Source organism: Microcaecilia unicolor, chromosome 8 (genome assembly GCF_901765095.1).
Source record: "Microcaecilia unicolor chromosome 8, aMicUni1.1, whole genome shotgun sequence".
NCBI lineage: Eukaryota > Metazoa > Chordata > Amphibia > Gymnophiona > Siphonopidae > Microcaecilia > Microcaecilia unicolor.
This window is the reverse complement of record NC_044038.1, coordinates 176,606,206-176,627,891: the sequence shown is the minus strand read 5'-3', so window position 1 is coordinate 176,627,891 and position 21,686 is coordinate 176,606,206. Positions and strand designations below refer to the sequence as shown.

General features: G+C 42.9%; 1 protein-coding gene across 1 annotated transcript in view; it reads left to right on the top strand.

The window, feature by feature from the left end:
- Positions 1-21,686, top strand: part of LARS1 (leucyl-tRNA synthetase 1) — a 64,174-nt gene that overhangs the window by 25,566 nt on the left and 16,922 nt on the right. The window contains exons 14-27 of the mRNA XM_030211792.1: positions 4,983-5,123; positions 7,355-7,432; positions 9,440-9,525; positions 9,625-9,690; positions 9,770-9,852; positions 10,381-10,519; positions 11,232-11,444; positions 12,322-12,379; positions 12,862-12,925; positions 13,024-13,207; positions 16,282-16,372; positions 17,153-17,293; positions 20,103-20,243; positions 21,055-21,165. Of these exons, the coding sequence (XP_030067652.1) occupies positions 4,983-5,123; positions 7,355-7,432; positions 9,440-9,525; positions 9,625-9,690; positions 9,770-9,852; positions 10,381-10,519; positions 11,232-11,444; positions 12,322-12,379; positions 12,862-12,925; positions 13,024-13,207; positions 16,282-16,372; positions 17,153-17,293; positions 20,103-20,243; positions 21,055-21,165 (1,596 nt within the window). The remainder of the gene's footprint in view (positions 1-4,982; positions 5,124-7,354; positions 7,433-9,439; positions 9,526-9,624; positions 9,691-9,769; positions 9,853-10,380; positions 10,520-11,231; positions 11,445-12,321; positions 12,380-12,861; positions 12,926-13,023; positions 13,208-16,281; positions 16,373-17,152; positions 17,294-20,102; positions 20,244-21,054; positions 21,166-21,686) is intronic.

Here is a 21,686-nt window from a genome sequence, read left to right as displayed (position 1 = left end):
CCTAAGGAATTTTCGGCTCATTCTACCAGGGGAATGGCGGCCTCCTGGGCGGAGAGTAGTATGATTCCTCCGTTAGATATTTGTCGAGCGGCGGTTTGGTCGTCATTGCATTCCTTTGTTAAACATTACAGGATTGATGTGCATGCCAAGGACGAGGCAGGTTTTGGGGCTGCAGTGTTGACCTCGGGCCTACGTGGATCCCGCCCTTAGGATATTACTGCTTGGGTACGTCCCATGCGTCTTGACCGGTCTGGAGGGTCGTGGAGGAAGGTGAAATTAGATCTTACCTGCTAATTTTCTTTCCTCTAGACCCTCCAGACCGGTCAAGGCCCGCCCTGTCTGTACTGTAGGCCAAGAGGTCTGTTTGTTGTTCTGTCTTGGCAGCTGTTGAGTGTGGTTTCTATGGTTTCAGACTTTGTTTGTATAAGTCTGGTCAGGTGTGACCGTGTTTGATAGTCCACCTGTGGAAGCACACACAATACGAAGGGCACAATGAAAGATATGAAGAAAGTGTCCAGTTGGCAGTGACCACGTACAGGGTTGTTAGTTCTAGTTGGTGTTTTTTGTTTGCTCTGCTTTGTCAGGGTTATACTGGCTAGTGGATGTACTGCACAGGTTATATATACAGTATTCAAAAGCTCAGTGTTTCTCAGTCTCCCTCTGCTGGTAGGAGGACATAACCCATGCGTCTTGACCGGTCTGGAGGGTCTAGAGGAAAGAAAATTAGCAGGTAAGATCTAATTTCACCTTATGGACCCAAAATAGCAGTGATGAGCAGGTGAGAGAGTGATGAAAGGGAGGGGAGGGAGGTGGAAGAGGCACAGGCTATGGTGGGAGGAGAGAACTGGAGTGAGGAAGGGGTAGGAGATGTTAAAGGAAAAGCTATTTAATGGGGGAAGTGGGGAGACACAAGCTGGGTTGTGGATGGAAAGATACTGAAGGAAGAGTACGATGGATGGAAAGAGGGGGAAAAGAAATGGGGAGAGAAAGAGATTCAGGTGGGCTGAATGACATGTAAGCAACAAACAAAAAATAGGCTCTCTGCTTTTTTTTCTCTCCTGTGAGGGTCCCATGTTCTCATGTTAAATCTTTGAGGTGTGCTGCTCACCCTCTGGGTTTGTCATTGACCCGTCTCCTGCCAGAGGTTTGTCAGACCCTCATTCTACAGCCTGTTCTTATGACAATTTCAGTCCTGGCCACTCGCCTTCTCTCTGCTCTTGCCTTCATTACCTGCTCCATAACAGTCATAAAATCTTGGTGTTCCTTCTACTTCTTATTCTGCCCTATCTCGTTCCATTCTTTTATGGATGTCTCACATAAGTGACCTGTTTAAATAACTTACCCTCATGGGGGTAATTTAACAGGATACCTCCAAAAATGCACCTGTTCTGTAAAGGCAACATAAGCACCTCTGCACTCTCTCTGTAAGACTTGCAGAATGAGGAGCACAAAAATGCTCATAAGCCAATTTATATCTGCTTCAAAAAAGGTGTAAATATTGCTATACTCAATGCTTCTACACGTGTATTTTACTAAAATAAGCATGCAAGAACATTGTAACACAAGAATTGTCCTACAGTGTCAGACAAAAGTCCATCTAGCCCAGGATCTTGTTTTCAAGTGGCCAATTCAGGTTACAAGTACCTGGTAGAGTCCCATGTTACTTCACTCAAAATGTGATTACATTTTGGAATTCTTTCCCAGAGAATGTAGTAAAAGCAGTTAGCTTAGCGGGGTTTAAAAAGGTTTGGCTAGTTTCCTAAATGAAAAGTCCATAAGTCATTGTTAAGATGGACTTGGGGAAAATCCACTACTTATTTCTAGGATAAGCAGCATTTATTTTATTTGTTAGGATTTATTGCCTTTTTGAAGGAATTCACTGAAGGCAGTGAACCGTAAGAATAAATCAAAACATGAGCAGTAGACAATTACAGCAGTAAAAATATTCAAATAATATAAAGTATGGCATAGTGTACTACTTTAATGCCAAGATAGGGACCACTGGTGAAATATTCTAATGTTGTATTACCACGTGGTATTCAAAATATTCTGCTTCCAACAACTGCTGCTGTTGTAAATCACACTTGTTTATTCTTACTTTTATTAAGAGGACCTCAAATCTTCCCGGCTTGGCTGTTCTATTCAGAACTCTTTTGCATGATATTTTTTTTACATGCGCTCAAGCTGTTTTCTGAAAGTATTTATTATCACCGGTCCTGTATTTGCTATCAAATTCTTTCAGAGGTCAGGATTCTAAATCACTGAAAAAAACTCCCACTCGGAGAAAAACCAGTGATTCCTGCCCTCTGAAACACAGACGTTCTTGTTGAAGGGACAGAAGGAATTAGAAAACATCACAATGGGAAAGAAGACAGAAGCAGTGACATGCAGCTTGTAACTGGTGGTTCACGGAACAGCTTGTAGCTGGCGGTTCACGGAAAACCCTGAAGCTAAGTACAGACTGTTTATGTTTGGGGAGAATAGAGATCCTACAAACGAAAAGCTGTGAGATTGAGCACTGCATTTAACCCTATTTAAATGTAAATGTACGACAGAATCAGTTGCAGAAAATATTCTGCTTGATACAAGGGGAAGCTGTGTTTCAGAGGGCAGGAATCACTGGTTTTTCTCCGAGTGGGAGTTTTTTTTCAGTGATTTAGAATCCTGACCTCTGAAAGAATTTGATAGCAAATACAGGACCGGTGATAATAAATACTTTCAGAAAACAGCTTGAGCGCATGTAAAAAAAAATATCATGCAAAAGAGTTCTGAATAGAACAGCCAAGCCGGGAAGATTTGAGGTCCTCTTAATAAAAGTAAGAATAAACAAGTGTGATTTACAACAGCAGCAGTTGTTGGAAGCAGAATATTTTTAATACCACGTGGTAATACAACATTAGAAATAGTATACTACTTACAATGTCAACACAATACGTAATAGAACATTTTAATTGACAATATAGGGTATAAACAAAGATGGATCTTGTAGGTAAGAGGTGACTAATTTAAGTTCACATGAGGTCAGAGAGATGGTTAAATATTATCTCAGCTGGGGTAGCAGTGGATAAACATGTCCTGCTGCAGTATGTGCAGTCCGTGTCACTCCTTGTGTGTGTGACAAGTTAGTTACTTCTTCCATTAAAGGCCTGGTTGAAGAGCCAAACTTTCACCTGCTTCCTGAAGTAGAGATAGTCTTGTGTTAAGCAGAGCCTTTCAGGGAGAGCATTCCAGAGTGTGAGGGCTACTCCGGAGAAGGCTTGCTTTGGGTATCACATCGTGTAATATTTTTTGGAGATAGTGATAGTCCTTGGAGAGGACCTTGGTGTCCTTGAAGGTGTGTAGAGGATCATCCTATTCTTCAAGTACTTGGGGCAACTTCCTTTAATGACCTTGAAAATCAAACATTAAATTTAGCCCTGTACTGTACTGGTAGCCAGTGAAGTTTTTGCAAAATTGGTGTGATGTGGTCACGTTGCTTGCAACCTTCTATTAGTCTTGCTGCTTCATTTTGAATCAACTGGAGCTGGTGCAGGCCTTTTGTAGTCAGACTGTTGTAGGGTGCATTACATTAATAGTGTTTTAGGATCTTGCCAAAGTACTTGTAACCTGGATTGGCCATCATTGGAAATGGGATGCTGGGCTTCATGGCCCTTCAGTCTGTCCCAGTATGGCAACACTTGTTTTCTAGTCCCAGGGATAAGCAGTGGCCTTTACCAGGTTTACCAAGAGTTTATGAATTTCAGCTCCAGGAATCTGTCCAAACCTTTTTCTAAATCCAGATAAGCTAACTGCTTTTACCACATCCTTCGGCAATGAGTTCCAGGTCTTAACTATGTGCTGAGTGAAAGAAGAAATATTTTCTTAGGTTTGTTTTTAAGTGTACTGCTTAGTAAATTCATGGCGTGCCCTCTAGTCTTTTGAATTTTTTGGGAAGAGTAAACAATTGATTCACATTTACGTGTTCCACTCCATTCAGGATTTTATAGACCTCTGTCATATTCCCTTCAACTGTCTCTTCTCCAAGCTGAAGAGCATTGACCGTTTTAGTCTTTCCATCCTGTTAATCATTTTGTTTGCCCTCCGCTGTACCTTTTTTTTTTGAGATGTGATGTCCAAATTCACACACAGTATTTAACGTTCAGTTGCATCGGAGCAATACATTGCAATTCTGCCTCTGCTGTATCCACACTGTTCCTTCAGGGATGCCTCTGTACAGTTAGAGTGCACCTACCCTTTATGCTTTCCTTGCAGCTACTTTTTTTTTTTAACTAAACAATTTTTATTGAACAAATGAATAAAGTACAGTAATTCAAACAGAAACACATATTGGTCAATATTTAAACAATTTTAATTTCTAACCGAACCCCCCCCAACCTCCCACCCCACCCTGTTTAAAAATTTTATTCAGGATCAAACAAATCCAACATCAATCAGTCAAAGCAAAAAAAAAAAATCATACAGCAAAAGTCGGATAACATGATCCCAGTTTTGTTTGTGAGGAAACTCCCGCACCCTCCCTCCTTATTACCTAACTTCCTGTCAAATATGGTAGGTACACACAAGATCACCCCTCTCTCCCCCCAACCCTGTAGGACCCATGACATATGCTGAGATGACCCTGCGCCTGAACTCTTATGACCCCAGGATATCTGTGAAAGGAAATAACTAGTAGTCCCAAACCACCCTCTCCTACCCAAGCAGAAAACCACAAAAGTACCCCCAATAGAACAGTACCAACTTAGGAAACACTTGCAGCTACTTTTTATCAACACGCGTGACGATGCAATTGTGTAAAAGTCCTTTTCTCTCTGTAAAATGAGATGTGCATTCAACATAGAGCTGGAAAGTGCGTCAGTTGGGGTGGTGGGGGAGGAGAGGGACATAATTGTAGTCTATGTCCTCCTAGCTGTTGGGATTGGGTTTTTCTGCTTAGGCCTCTTTGTGTTTTAACAGTATTTATGACCAAGCTGCCTCCTTTTAAGGTGCCCATCATTGATATTCCGGGCTACGGGACCCTGTCGGCTCCACGGGTCTGTGATGAACTGAAGATTCAGAGTCAGAATGACAAGGAGAAGCTCATGGAAGCCAAAGAGCAGGTGTATCTGAAAGGATTTTATGAGGGCGTGAGTGAAAAGCCTTAAAGCTTTCCTAATTTGTTTTGGTTTTTATTGTGTGTGCATGGTTGTTTTTGTTTTTTGTTTTGTTTCTGTGGATATTGAGGAGGATGTTATCAATATGAGCTACTATTAAGTTGTGTTATTTTACCACAGGTCATGCTTAGCACAGGGTCTCATTATATAAAATAGCACAACTTGTGGTAAAATTAACATGACTTTAGTAGCCCACGTTGATAAATCCCCCTCCCCCCCCCAAAAAAAAAAAAAATCTACGGCAGCCCTAGTGAGTTGTGATCCTTCTTCTCTTGGATGAACAGAAAAGAGGTCTATATGAGCTTTTGAGGCATAGGCCCATTTTTTGAAGCAATAAAAGCTCCTCGTAGATCTTTTTGTGTTGATCTCATAAGAAGTCTTTTGGTCTACAAAGATTCCAGTTTTCTATTGAACTGTACCACTTAGCATTTTACTGAGTCCTTTCTCTTGTTGGTTGATGAGAAGTCTATGGTGAAAGAGTCACACAGTTTGAAAACTTGTTTGGCGTATGTGTTACAAATTGATTAGAAGTGGGAAAACATTTTATCAGAAGTAATGTGAGTCTGAGCCACATCCTCAGGAATTACAGGTTTCTGTAAAAATATTTGGTGCAGGTAAAGCGGTTTTCTTATTTTCCATATTTTCTTCCTGTTCCTTTTGGAAGCCTAGTTTGCATTATCAGCAGCTTTGCTTTCTTTTTTGTTGTAAAGTTTACCCCCTCTCCACTCATACTAGCAGAGTTCAAAGAGAGCTTTTTGGCCAGAGGTTTTCAGTCTGCAGTGCACTCTGGAACCTGGTACACATGCATACTGGCCACTAGCTCCTTATTCCATAACAGATCACTTAAACTTACTCACCGGTTGTGTGCGTAAATTTACAGAATAATGGTAACAATGCAGATAAGTTGGCACTTGCTTGTAAATGGCAGCATTGTGCCTAATCATTATTTTGTAATTCTGCGTTCAAATGGTATAGAGTGTAACTATTAGAGGCATTCACAGAGGAGGATCCTGGGTAGGCTGACATTTTCGTGTATGTAACTGTTACATTTAGGCGCAATTATTTTTATGAGCCATAGACCATTTTGGCATTAATTCAGGTTTGTTGACACAAATGTCCTTATAGAATAGGCTCGGTCCCACGTTGTTACTCAGCTACCTAAATGAAGGTGCACTGTTGCGTAACAGGTGACATTTAGGAGGCAGTTGTATACAGTTGATGTCCCCTCTTCTTCCTCCACCTGTTGGAGATGCATCTGCAGCACAGGAGCAGGAGGTAAGCCTGGTTCTCAGACCTGGTTCTACTCTCAACTCTTTCTATAGCTTTTGTGCAGCCCCCAGATGGCTGCTCCATGCCATTACATGTTTTTTTGCTGGTGGTAGAGGTCTGGAGGTGGAATCATGTCTAGTCTGACCCCACCCCCCCCCAACCACCATTATTTCCTCAGACGGGCCTTTTGCTTCCTGACCTTCACTTTTCTTGAGTGACCAGAGGGCCAGTGGACACATCACTTGAACTAATCTCTCTGTATAGTGCTGCACCTGAATTATAGACCCGACCAATTGCAGGGCATTCTTAACCTATGCTTATCAATAGAAATCAAACAAAATAAAACATGGAAAAGAAAATAAGATGATACCTTTTTTTATTGGACATAATACATTTCTTGATTAGCTTTCGAAGGTTGCCCTTCTTCGTCAGATCGGAAACAGGATGGGTGTGGATAGGTGAGGGGTGGGGTGATCAACAGAGACATACAGCTTTATGGTTTATAATGGGCTAGGAACCCCAGGTCCTTGTTAAGTCCTTTCTGTTGGGTGTTAAAATATTCATCCTGTTAGAATATCAATGATATGCTTTGATGTCCCCATGCATACCTCCGACCCACCCCCATCCTTCCACCCTGTCAGACTGTCATAGTAATGCTTGAATGTTTTCACTTATATACACTGTCAGCTAGCACATTTGCTTATTTCCGATCTGACGAAGAAGGGCAACCTTCGAAAGCTAACCAAGAAATGTATTAAGTTATGTCCAATAAAAAAGGTATCATCTTATTTTCTTTTCCATGTTTTATTTTGTTTGATTTCTATTGATAACCTTAAGAGTGGACTAACACGGCTACCACACTCCTTAACCTATGCTGAAACGTGGGCAGAGAAAAGAGGACTTAAATATGTTGATATCAAAACTGTTTTCCACAGATCATGTTGGTTGATGGGTACAGAGGTCAGAAGGTACAAGATGTGAAGAAGCGCATTCAGAAGAAGATGGTTGACAATGTGCGTATTGACCCTGGACCTGCTGTCTGCATTGGGATAGCAATGGATTCATGTGTTCCAGAATTGGCCATAGAATATTGGTTGGGCCACACTGGCTGATTTTTCTTCCTGCCACCCTCCCACCCCCACCTCATTAAAATATCTGGTTAGTGTGTCTGAAGAGCTCTGTCCTATCCCCCCATGACCTTCCATTTTGCTTCATTTAGTTAGTGCAGTGAGCTTTGATCCTGGGGAACTGGGTTCAATTCCCACTGCAGCTCCTTGTGACTCTGGGCAAGTCACTTAACCTGCCAGTGCCCCAGGTACAAAATAAATGCCTGTATATAATATGTAAACCGCTTTGAATGTAACCACAGAAGGCGGTATATCAAGTCCCATTCCCTTTCCCTTTTCTATGGAACAGCAAATATGAAATCAGTCCGCTATAAATTAGAAAAGATCTGGTGATTCATTGGGTATAATATAGACCAGTGTTTGGTCCTGCAAGGATTGGGGTCAGGTTGTGGCTCCCCCTGACCTTTCCCCATATGTATTTTCTCCTCACCTTGTCCTGAGACTTGCTGCTGGCAAACTGTTCTCTACGTGCACCATGTAGCTCTCTGTAAGTTTGAACTGTGTCCTTCCCAAACTCCCACACTTTTATCACAGGACTGAAAGAGCAGTGATGGAGCTGACTGAAGTCATGTAGAGACAGGATGGTGAAGGCTGGCTAGTGGGACCGGGAACTCGGACTGCGTGGGATTCAGATGTTGTGTAGTGAGAGAAGCTGGGAAGAACATGTGGGAGGCCATGGGCTAGGGGACATTGACTTAAGAAAAAAAGAGAGGGTGGGGAGTAGACTATTTTAGTTACAGGAATACTATAAATGTGTGTATGCAGCCAGGCCAACTACACCATCAGAGGGGGAAGCCACCAGGCCAACTGTGTCATTAGAGGGAAAATTCCCCACCTCTGCCCACTCTCTGTTTGCTTTGCTTGATAAGTCTAGACTCTCATGTTTTTTTTTTTTTTTTGCCAAAGTGGCCCCCAGTAGAAAGACAGTGAAGGTCACTGATATAGACTAAAGAATAATATATTAGTTCCATTATCACAAAGAGAGGCTTGGAACTTTTTAAATTTTGTGTTGTCCATCCAAACAAACCTGCTCTGGGCAGATGTATAAACTTTGGACATAAAAACTCACAAGAAAAAAAAATGACATCGAACCACCAATTACTTCATACAAACCTTTACAATAATTAACTGCTCGTTCTTCCAACATCCACGATCTCACTGACAATTCCCAAATAAACTCCCTGGTTTCTTCTGGGCTTGAAGAATTTGGAAGGTGGTGTTTTAGGTAGATGAGATTATATGTGATCTAGCAGTTGAGCCCTGGAGCTGTGATTCCTGGACACTCGTAGCCCCCCTCCCCCCAACCATGAACAGCACTTCTTCTAATTTTTGTTCTCCGCAGACAGGCAGGGGGAGATGTAGCCACACTAGTTTGTGACATCACTGATAGTAAGCGTGCCAGAGTTCTCAATTAGCTTTTGAAACTTTTAATGTATGCAGGCATGTGTGGGACTTCAATCTTTCTAATCCATGCACCTCAGCTGACAGCAGCTCTCGCCTTACTATCAGTGGGACTCATTCAATCACCAATAGCACCCCCCCTCAAAAAAAAAAAGTAAAACAGAGATTCTTTCCTGTGCCCCAGCCGCAGCTCCTCCACTTGGCATATCACTGGCTCACGAATGGCCCCATCCTCAATTGTTCTCCATGGCCACCACAGGGACACATGTTCCCTCTCCCCAACCAACTCCGGGGCCCTTCTCTTACCACCCCCCCCCCCCCCAAAAAAAAAAAAAAAAACATGAGCACTTTGCTTATTTTTGTTCTCTTAACCTTTGGAGCTCTTTGCTATATTTTAGTTGTTTGCCAATTTGTATTGAGCAGTTTTTAAATGGTTAACTGCATGAATAAAGTATATCCTTGATTTGAAGTCTCTCTGCCCCTTCTTCTCAGGGTGAAGCAATGATCTATATGGAGCCTGAGAAGCAGGTGATATCGAGATCTGCGGATGAATGTGTGGTGGCACTTTGTGACCAATGGTGAGTGGCTCAGGAGGAGATTAGATTCCTATAGGATATTCATCTCATGACTGGTGCATGGCGTTCACTTTTAACAAAATGATGCTCTGCTCTTGTTAGGTACCTGGATTATGGAGAGGAATCCTGGAAAAATCAAGCACGGGAATGTTTGAGGAGTCTAGAAACGTAAGTTATTTAAGGTACAGTGGGCCTGGTATCTTGGTGAGTCCAGAGAGAGGTCTGTAACTCTTTGTGTTCTCCACAGATTCTGCGAGGAAACGAGAAGGAACTTTGAGGCTACGCTGGAATGGTTACAGGAGCATGCCTGCTCTAGGACTTATGGTCTAGGTGGGTTAAATTCAAACAGTTAAAATAGACGTGTTTAGGGGATGCTTTCCATACTCTCTTACAAGCAAAGGAAAATGTGTTCTTTAGGTGAAAGGATTTCATCCAGATGTCCATTTCTATCATTATAATGGATTTTTTGTTGTTGTTTGTTTGTCATGTTGGATGGAAACTTTTCCCTTTTTGAAACCTGATTTTCTATTTTAAAAGTCCATAAAGAAGTCGAGGTTTTCTCAGGAGCAGTGTCTGCAAATGTTAGTTTTTTGTGCGTACTTCACTCCGGAGTCAGAATTCATGGAGTATGAACTCAAGTCTCTCAAACTGTCTTTGTTGTTCTGGTGTATGTGTGTGTCTCTTTACCTATATTTAAATGTAGATCTTTTATCTCTCCCTATCTCTGTGTATATCTGTACAATTTATTCAATAATGACTTTAATGATAAGCTTAAGAGAGAGTTTTGAAATGTAAAGTCAGTAGGTGAATTCTACCGATTTTTGTCACTAACTATCTCCGTTTTTGTGTTCGACACAGGGACTCGCCTGCCCTGGGATGAACAGTGGCTCATTGAATCTCTCTCTGATTCTACAATCTATATGGCTTATTACACCGTTGCCCACCTGCTACAGGGAGGTGACCTCCGTGGTCGAGGGTTCTCTTCAGTTGGGGTCAGGTGATTCAAAAGCACTTTTCTTATTGAAAAACGTGTGGAAGTGATTAGCGCAGTGATGCACATTTTCACTGTAGTGGAGGGAAGGTGAGAAGTATTTACAGTCCTGAGTCTGTAGAAGCAGTGGTTTCCTTTTTGTAGTCCAGGTAAGAAGTGACCCTCGAACACACACACTTAACCTCTTCATGCAAGCAGTGTTTGGATTCCTTTTATTCTTGCAGCACAATATATCTGCTTATGAGTTTCTGGATGTCCCTGATTAGCTGCTGTTTGGTTATTTTATGTTGTGATTTATTGGGTATAAAAAATGAATATGCCAAACATACACATCTCAGCACATTGCAATAATAGATTACTGAGCCGGTCAAATTGTCAGCAATACCCTTGCCAGGAACAGTACAAACCTAGGAATGATGGGGTGGGGGGGGGGGGGGGCTGATCTCAAAGAACTGATCTGATATCGACCAAGTTGTATGTATAAATTCCCAGAAAATTTGTAATACTTGTAATAATTATGCAGCAGGAAGAGAGAGATGGGCTATATAACTGAACTGGCCAATTTCAAAAGGAACAGGATGGATTGTAAAAATTCATGAACAGGTGTATTTGAAGTGATGGCCTGAAGGTTGCCAACCTCTGATTTCTGTCTATTCCACTAAAGGTCATCTAGAAGCAAAATTCAGATGCTTAAACTGCATTCACTGTTTCTGTTTAGGCCAGATCAAATGACCAAAGAAGTCTGGGATTACATCTTTTTTAAGAGGGCTCCGTTCCCAAAGACTAATATCCCCAAGGAAAGCCTGGACAAGCTAAAGCAGGAGTTTGAATTCTGGTATCCAGTGGATCTCCGTGCGTCGGGCAAGGATCTGGTTCCAAACCATTTGTCCTACTTCCTGTATAACCATGTGGCCATGTGGCCTGAAGACAGGTCAGTGCTGCTGTAGTTTAATTTTTTGTGGGGCTGTTGTTACTGGAAACTGTAAAATCTGGTTTTAATTGTGACTCTAGCAGGAATTTGCATTCTTGTCACCTGTCATTCAAAGAGGAGCAATAAACACAAAGGCCTCCTGCACGGATGACTCTTTGCACAGTATAACAGCTCACCAAAGGGAAACTTTTATTTTCTTCAACTACAGTTAAATGTGAGTCATGTTATGTGAGGTCAGACAGTGGCAGAAATGAGATTAAGAAAGATTTTTGGGCATGCTGTCTTCTACTTTCATATGGCAAGATTTTTAAAGGTGCAGCCACACGTGGGTTTTGGGGCTTTCTTTGGTTTCAGATACTTGAGGTAGTGGCTGGGTCAGTTGCTAGGACTCTAGGAAGGGGTTCCTATTTGCATCTTCCTGTTTCAGGCTTGCAAACTGACTTGCGCATTCCTTATGGCTGCCTTCAGTGGTATAAATGTGTGAGTCTCTGGAACTCATTGCCGGAGAATGGGGTAACAGCGATTAGTGCGTCTGGGTTTAAAAAATAAAGGTTTAAACAAGTTCTTGGAGGAAAAGTCCATAGTCTGCTATTGAGATTTCCATGGGAAAAACATCTGTGCTGAGCTGGGAGAAATCTCCTGAAAGGTGGTGCCATGCTGCTGTGTTTCTGATAACTCCCAGTCAAATTTTCCGTAATAGCATTTTGGTCACCAATGCTTAATTCCTCTATAAGAGGATAAAGCTGATGCTTGTTGATGTCACCAACACATACAGCCATTGAAATTGTCAAATTTGTTTTGTGTGTGTGTGTGATGATAATTTGACATTTTCTTGTTTATACTTTAAATGTTTTTTTTTTTTCCTTTTCAAATACAGTAGCAAATGGCCTGTGTCTGCGAGGGCCAATGGGCATCTCCTGCTGAATTCAGAGAAGGTATGTGGTGATTTCTTACAGAAACAAAGAAGTTTGCCTCTTTATTTCCTTTCCTTATGTCCTGCTAGATCACTTTACTCTCTCTGTCTCCATCTGCTGGCAAACTCGTGCATCTGGACTGATCTAACGATAATAACAATGAGAGAGAAGCCTGCAGGGCCGGCACAGGATGCCTATAGGAATTGTTGCCAGCAGTAGCTCTGAGGTAGACTGGGAGGGGGTGTTCCAGAGAGAGACAGGCAGATGCCAGGCAACGGGTGGAGAAGAGGGAGAGAGAGTAGTGAAGCACTGCCAGTGAAGAGTTTTGGGGGCCTCATAGGCTGCTGACTGGGTGGGCCTATGCCCACCCTTAATTACGTCACTGCTGTTAATGAGAGTGCTATCACTATTATAATTTTGAGTCTTTTGATGTGGTAGTCACAATTGAGTTGGGTGTCTCCTGGAATAACTTTCCTCTAAAGGAGTTCTTGTCTCCCTTTCAGATGTCTAAGTCCACAGGAAACTTCTTGACACTGCGTGAAGCTATTGAAAAGTTTTCCGCTGATGGTGGGTGTGGATTGGTCTTACATTAGTTTGCATCACGTCCCCTGTAGCGCAGCAGGTGATAATGTCCAGTCTCTTCTTCTGTCCTCACCCCCCTCTAGGTATGCGGCTGGCCCTGGCTGATGCAGGTGATACCGTGGAGGATGCGAACTTTGTGGAAGCCATGGCTGATGCTGGGGTTCTGCGCTTGTATAAATGGGTGGAGTGGGTGAAGGAGATGGTCGCAAACTTGGATAGTCTGAGAAGCGGACCAGCTACTACCTTCAATGATCAGGTCTTTGCAAGGTATATAAGGCATGAAATCACAGTCAATTGTTAAAAAGCACTCTGAATACCCTGTGGCAAGCTTGTATTGAAAAGGAGTAGGGTATGAGTTTAGAGTACTTTTTGTGATACTGCAATATATTAGATTTCCAGTAAGAGCAACTGTTTTAGTAGGTGGAAATCCATAACAGTAAGTCTGAGACTTACTATCGCATATTTGGCAATTGAGGGGTAACTGTAATTGGGGGCCTGCCTTTAGGCACTCTGAGGATACATGGTGGGAGCCTATTCTATAATGCACTGGTTCCCAAACCTGATCCTAGAGGCATCCCAGCCAGTCAGGGTTTCAGGATATCCACAATGAATATTCATGAGAGAGATTTGCATGCACTGCCTCCACTGCATTCAGATTGTGCTCATGAATATTCATTGTGGATAGCCTGAAAGCCTGACTAGCTTGGGTGCCTCCAGGACCAGGTTTGGGAACCACTGCTAGAATTCAAGGTTCCCAGGCCTGGTCCTGGAGGCACCCCAGCCAGTCAGGATTTTAGGATATCTAGGATGAATATTCATATGACAGATTTGCATGCACTGCCAGTACTGCATGCAAATCTCTCTCAAGCACCAAGGGGAGAAGGCAGTCAGTTTTTTACAAAGTCCAGGGAAATTGCAGCCATTACGCCTTCTAAGCACTGGTCTGCAAACTCATTTTCAAAGGGAAATTTCCTCAGAGTTTCTAGTCTGCAAGTACAGAAATATTCGGAGAACTCAAATCTCCATTAATACATTAACTCCCTGGTGTGTTAAAGTAGGTGCAGCACATTGACTGCAACACACAGTATATGTTCAATTACTTATCTATTTTGTTTCTAATATACTGCTTAAAAGCTCTTGAAGCCATGTACTGTAGGTATTTTTCTGTCTTTAGAGGGCTCACAGTCTGTTTGTACCTGAGGCAATGGAGGGTTAATGACTTGCCCAGGGTCACGAGGAGCTGTAGTGTGATTTGAGCTGGGCTTTCCTGGTTTTTAGGCCACTGCACTAACCATTTGGCAGCTTTCCCATGCAGTAAAGTTGACTAGTTTTCAAAAGATTGGTTTTAAGTTTTTCTCAATTTTTGATTTACCGCCTCTTTTGAAGTACAAATCGAGGTGGTTTACATATGACTATTCAGGTACTTGCACTGTCCCTGGTGGGCTCACAATGTTAAGTATATTGTACCTGGGGCAATTGAGGGCTAAGTGACTTACCCAGGGTCACACGGAGCTGCAGAGGGAATTGAACCTGGTTCCCCAGGTCCACAACCCGCTGCACTAAGCAGCTACCTTCTTGCTTGCTGGCTTTGCTGAATCAAATTCAGACCAGAGAATCCGTTTTTTTCCTAAGCGGTAAGACACAGTAGCTACCACTTCTTTCACAGAACACATTATATCTCTTGTGCTGACGAGTTCTTGGCTACTCATCACGGCCTCCTTTCCTATCCACCACACAAGGACGGAAAGTGACCTAGAGTTGAACCGCTTACTGCTGGCCTTCATTTCAGGAATAGGACCGTGCGGACCTGCTCTCTGTAGCTACTGCAACACCAGCAGACGGTTAGCATAGTTCATCTGAACTCATTGTGTACAAAGCAAAAGACTAGCATTCCGTTCTGGCCCAAGACTGCAGTGCAACAGTGTAAAGGAAATCGGGTTTGTTTTAGTTAGTGAAAGGATTTTGTGAAAGCATTTCAGGGGGAGTCCTTTGCAAGAAATATGAGGGTGCTGGTTTGATGACTTGAGTGCAGTTCTGTTTACTGCCAGAAGGAAGACCTGAGTTTAATTCTCTAACCTAGACTGGCTGAGGGTGCCGTGCAGAGCAGTTCTCAAACTTTTCTCAGGACATCTGCAATGCAGGTGTATGAGATTTGATTTGAGAACTACTGCTCTAGAAGCAACATTTATAGCCCCTGGGAATAGACATCTACTGGCTAGACTTGCATCAGCTTTCAGAGAAAGAGCTGCGATTTATGACCTGACCAAGAGGCCGATGCAGAAAACTAGCTCTGGTGAGGTCTGCACCCAATTTTCTGGCTGCATGATAAGTGTTTCACACAGCAGATACTGTTCTGCATTCTGCACAGTGTTAAGGGATGCACAAGATTAAGATCTGGATTACAAGTCTGAGGAGGTGTTGAAAGTTTTTAGTTCATTCTCATGCAGTGGGGTCTGAGAGGATTTCATACCAGTTTATCCTTTTTGCTTACAAGGCAGAATGGGAGGTGATGGTTCTGCAAACTAGGTTCAGGCAGAAAAAAGTAATATCTGGCCGTAAATATCAGCACTGCAGAAATTGTATGTGCAAGACATTTTTGTAAGGCTGATATTTATCTGCAGAATTACATTGCAACGCACGCGCAGCCTTCGTTTGCTTGGACATGGCGCACAGTACTAGCTGTTTTTTGGCTCAGAACATTGTGCACATGTGTCTAGTAGGCTTTCTCTGATTAACATGCAAGTTCTGCACACTTCATGTGCTTGGCTTACTGCAGAGGGGGGCAAAACCTTTTCTTTGCATTAGAAACTGTGTTCTCCATCGGCAGACGGTTATACTGTGCAGCTTTGTACATCAAACTCCGTGGACTGTCACTGCAAGGCTTGATGAGATGGGGTAGAGGGAGGGATTATTTAAAAAATACAAAAGGGAAAGGGCTAGCCTGGTGGCTTAGCGTACTGTAATCTAGAGGGACCTGATTTCAGTTTTCAATTCATATGCTGCACTGGGATATTGCATTGACTGGTGCGGAAGGGTGGGAGTGTCCCAATCGTTGCACATTAGTGACATCTGGTGGCCAGATTTATGGCCCTCAGTTACAAGGAACATTACTGCAGTGACTGAACTAACTGAATTGGGAATGGGGTAATATAAGAGGGGGGGAATCTCTGAAGAGTTGTGATGGAAGGCTCATGTGCACTCCAGTTGAGCTGGAAGCCCAAAAGAGGAGGAGGAAACTGTCAAGTCAGGAAAAAAAAGAAAGACGTGAGTAAAACCTGAATAAGCTGCAAGAAGAGACTCCTAAAGGATCAAGGCTAACTGTCATTTTTCTTGTTTCCTAGTGAAATAAATGCAGGAATAATAAAGACTGATCAGAATTATGAGAAGATGGTGTTTAAGGAAGCTTTGAAAACAGGATTTTTTGAGTTTCAGGTGGGTTTGGTCTTTCTTTCCTGCTGTAATACAAGTAATAGCTCATAGCATCCATTTCTCACCCACTCCTCAGCTCACAGACCAGGCCACATTCATCCTTCATTTGGGAGCCTGCCAGTAGTCCAAATTAGGCTTGTAATTCACCCTGGCACTTGACCTGCAGGTCACTTTTTTAAAATGGACATTTAAGTTTTGTTTACTGATTAACACTTTATTATATTTTCAACATGTATCCAAAAGAGAAAAGTATACCCAGCAACCCCCCCCCCCTCCCCCGGAAAAGATGGTAACCCACCAAAGGCCCCAGTGTTGGTGGTCATCTTTCTACTGATCTGAAAGAGAAGCAATTTTTAAGACTATATTTCAGGTTCAAAGATGTTGTTTTTCAAGGACACAAAGTGACATTTGAATTTTATAGGTTTTGGTTAGAGTTGTAACTATGTAATCAGACGTACTGAATATTTGTGGGTCTGGTTTCTTGTCCCTACCTCCTAGTGGGCTCAGTCTGTGTACAGTATTGGAAGAGAGCGGTTCATGTTTATTCTTCACTGATAGCTGCTGCCTCGGATCGTTTACAGTGAGGTGATGTCAGGGCAGCAGAACACGCACTTGACATTTTGATCTCTTGAAAGAAAAATTTGTTTTGCAGCCATTTACTTTTCCTCCAGTAAACCTTTAGTTTTCTGATGTGTTCAAATTTTGCAGGTGCCTATAGAAAGAAAATTGGTCTTTTTGGCTGTTACATTGAAAGCTTTTTATTTTTGGTCCTCTCTCTTTCAGGCTGCAAAAGACAAGTACCGTGAGCTGGCCATAGAGGGGATGCACAGGGAGCTGGTTTTCCGTTTTATTGAAACTCAGACACTGCTGCTGGCTCCAGTCTGTCCTCATTTATGTGAGCATATCTGGGGCCTCCTGGGAAAGGTATGGAGTCAGAGTTGGTAAGCTGATAGTACATTCGACGGATCTATGTGGAGGAGGGCTGAGGAGGGAAGGGAATGAATTGATGTCAATATTAAAATCAACCTGGTGCATTTGGGCATGAAACAGTTTTTGCAATAAGTTGACAATTAGTGCTTAATGTATTATATACAGTATTTCAATAATCTTCATTTGTCAAACCTGCATATTACGAATATTTTTGGTGGTCCATAGGATTATTATTATTATTAGCATTTGTATAGCACTACCAGATGCACGCAGTGCTGAACACCTGATACAAAGAGACAGTCCCTGCCCAAAAGAGCTTACAATCTAAATAATACAGACAGACAAGACAGTTACAGGTGAGGGAAGTAATGGGTGAGAAGGGAGGAAGGGACAAGGGGAGGGCAATTGTGGCTAGGAGCCAAAAGCAGTAGTGAAAAGGTGGGTTTTCAGCATAGATTTGAAAACAGAGATGGAGCTAGACGTATAGGTCCAGGAAGTCTATTCCAGGCATAAGGTGCCGCGAGAGAAAAGGATTGACGGATTATCTGCCGTAAATGCACCCATTGGTCACACTTACTACTACTAAACATTTCTAGAGCGCTACTAGGGTTACGCAGCGCTGTACAGTTTAACAAAGAAGGACAGTCCCTGCTCAAAGGAGCTTACAATCTAAAGGGCGAAATGTCAAGTTGGGGCAGTCTATATTTCCTGAATAGAGGTATGGTGGTTAGGTGCTGAAGGCGACATTGAAGAGGTGGGCTTTGAGCAAGGATTTGAAGATGGGCAGGGAGGGGGCCTGGCGTATGGGCTCAGGGAGTTTATTCCAAGCATGGGGTGAGGAGAGGCAGAAAGGGCAGAGCCTGGAGTTGGCAGTGGTGGAGAAGGGTACTGAAAGGAGGGATTTGTCTTGAGAGCGGAGGTTACGGGTAGGAACGTAGGGGGAGATGAGGGTAGAGAGGTAGGGAGGGGCTGCAGATCGAGTGCATTTGTAGGTTAGTAGGAGAAACTTGAACTGTATGCAGTGCCTAATCGGAAGCCAGTGAAGTGACTTGAGGAGAGGGGTGATATGAGTATATCGGTCCAGGCGGAAGATAAGACGTGCAGCAGAGTTCTGAACGGACTGAAGGGGGGATAGATGGCTAAGTGGGAGGCTAGTGAGGAGTAAGTTGCAGTAGTCAAGGCGAGAGGTAATGAGAGAGTGGATGAGAGTTCGGGTAGTGTGCTCAGAGAGGAAAGGGCGAATTTTGCTAATGTTATAGAGGAAGAAGCGACAGGTCTTGGCTATCTGCTGGATATGCGCAGAGAAGGAGAGGGAGGAGTTGAAGATGACTCCGAGGTTGCGGGCAGATGAGACGGGGAGGATGAGGGTGTTATCAACTGAGATAGAGAGTGGAGAGAGAGGAGAAGTGGGTTTGGGTGGGAAGACAATAAGCTCGGTCTTGGCCATATTCAGTTTCAGGTGGCAGTTGGACATCCAGGCAGCAATGTCGGATAAGCAGGCCGATACCTTGGCCTGGGTTTCCGCAGTGATGTCTGGTGTGGAGAGGTAAAGCTGGGTGTCGGTATTGAGCCGGCGACACTCAGCGTTTTGCCATCTGCCACCGGCCTTAGACTTGGAAATTATGTCTGGGCTTCGGCATTGAGTTATCCAGTTAAGTGCGATATTCAGCACTTAATGGCTATGAGGCACCAGATAGATCAGACTTATGCAGTTCCCAGCTGGTTAAGTGCTGAATATCGACAAATAACAGCCAAGTGCTGATTCCACCCCTGGAGTGCCCTCAAAATAGTCTGTTTTCAGTTGGGCGCTAACCAGTTAAGTGCCGCTGAGAATGAGTTGGTTAGCCTCAAACAAGCAATTTAACCAGTCAAGAGCTGTTCTGGCTGGTTAAATCGCTTTGAATGTTGACCCAGATGTTATGTATCTAATCTGTTAGCATTTTCCAGAAGACACTTTGCATTCTTTCTTTCTTTTTCCATCAGATACCTTTGGAATAATCTCCCTCCCTATCTTCATAAGCAGAAATTTTTTTTTTTTTTTTTTTAGTTCTGCATTGTAGTTTAGGAATCATTTTATGTTAATGGAATTATTTTTGATCTTGATAGAATTTGGTAATGTGTAAAATTCTAGGAATGTCTAGATTCTCTTGGTGTGATTCACTTTGAACTGGGATTTAGCAGAATATAAGAACTGTAATTCCATTACGTAGCTTCCCACTACTTCAGAACCTTTGGGATAGTTATGTCCATCAACCAGCAGATGGAGAGTTTTCGGTTCTCTGAGTTGAGACATATCTCTCCAGCAGGTGGATGGACCCACCTTTTAACCTCACGGTTCTGAGTGATTTACTCCTGGTCCAGTTGGTCAACTGGTCCCCTGTTGAGCTTTGCATGTGGCTTGAGTCTACAGAGTCAGTTCTCTGAGTTAAGACGTATCTCTCAAGCAGGTGGATGGACACACTTTTCAACCTCTGAGTGATTTGTTCCTGGTCCAGTTGGTCAACTGGTCCCCAGTTGAGCTTTGTTGGTGGCTTGAGTTTACAGAGTCGTAAGAACAGCCATATTGGGTCAGACCAATGGTCCATCTAACCCAGTATCCTGCTTCCAGCAGTGGCCAATCTTAGTAGCAACATTCCATTCCATATCTGGAGGTCTTCAGATCTGTCTCTTGTGCCCCATGAATTTACTTCTTTCCTCCCTTCACTTCTTCCTTCCCTTCCATTCCAGTTCCATTTGCAGTGAAGGTGAAGAATGTGTTGTGTGTTAATATAACACCTCGATCTCTTCCTTCTAAAAATAAAAGCCAGGCTCTATTATGAAAGTGTCCTGGCCAGTGGCTGGTCCTGTCGATGAAGTTCTCATACGTTCATCCCAGTATCTAATGGAAACAGCACATGATCTGCGGCTCCGTTTCAAGAACTATCTGGCTCCAGGTAAAGGAAAGGTAAGCTATATCACATCCATTAGATGTTATGTATGTCATGAAAGACGGCCAGTATTCCGGTTTTCATATATTTATTTCAAGGCTTGTGAGAGAAGCAAATCTTGCACCCATCCAAATGTCCAGTGCTGGTGCCCCTTCTGTAATTTTGTTTTGGGAGCCACAAGGCCCAATTTTCTGTCATGGCTTTGCTTTGTTGTATTACTTGTGTACGTAGAACTGTCCTGTCCCAGGCTTTCGAAAAACGCCTAGATGCACTGCACTTGAAACACAAACAGGCCGCAGCTAGCTAATTGCACATTAGTTCTTCATTTCTAAAAACGAATCCCTGAGGTAGAAGCAGAGAAAATGACAGCAGCCATGTAGCCTGACCGTGCCATCTACTGTCCCTTCCTCTTCTTAGACATCTGTGGACTTGTCCTAAACTTGCTTGAATTCAGATACAGTCTTCGTCTCCTCCACCTCCACCGGGAGGCTGTTCATGCATTCACCACCCTTTCCGTGAAGAAATATTTCCTTTGATTACTCTTGAGCCTGTCCCTTGTCACCTTCATCCTATGCCCCCTGCATTGTAGAGCTTCCTTTCAAATGAAAGGTACTCACCTCCTGTGCATTTATGCCCCAGAGGTATTTAAGGGGAGGAGTTATCAATATGGGCTATTATTAAAGGGTTATTGTACCATATTTTAGCACATTCAGTGGCATGACTTGTGGTAAAACAACCTGTCTTAATGGTAGTCACTCCCCCCCCCCCCCCATCCTCCCTTGTAACAGTTTGTTGTTCTGAGTAATCTTGTTTTATCTGAATCTGTAGAAAGGTGAAAAGCAGCCAGTACAGAAGCCTTCACACTGTACCATCTACGTGGCTAAGAACTACCCTCCGTGGCAGCACACCACCCTTTCCCTTCTGCGCAAACACTACCAGGTAAGAGCCTGGTTTCTTGTAACATCTGAAAGGGATAAAAAAAGACTGTTAAAATTAAATGAGGGTGACATGCTAAAATAAGTTAGTGTACTTTTCTGAAACCTTTATCTTTCCCAAATCCAAAACTGACTGAGGAGAGAGAATATGTAGCTGCTGCTGGCAGAGAATTTCAGTCTAATTTTAAGTTGCAGGTAATCCTGGTGTTTGAAAAAGTAATCAGCCTTATCTCTTGCAAGTTAGAGAAACCTGGGTTAAAGCAAGCCACACTGATGTGCTGCTAGAGGTGAACCCTGACCCTCAAACTGTTTTGTAAGCTGGCATTTTTGGGTAATGTCTTCTCATTGTGTACTTCGTGGATGGCAGTGGGAGGTGTTCAGCAGCTTTAACAGACTGCAGTAAGATGCTAATTCACCGATGTACTTTAGAGTTTTATAACTCTTCGATCTCTTAAACCAGTCTGCTTATGTGGGTTTAATTCTATAATTGCAGTTCCATTTTCTGCTTTAAAATAACAGAGTTCA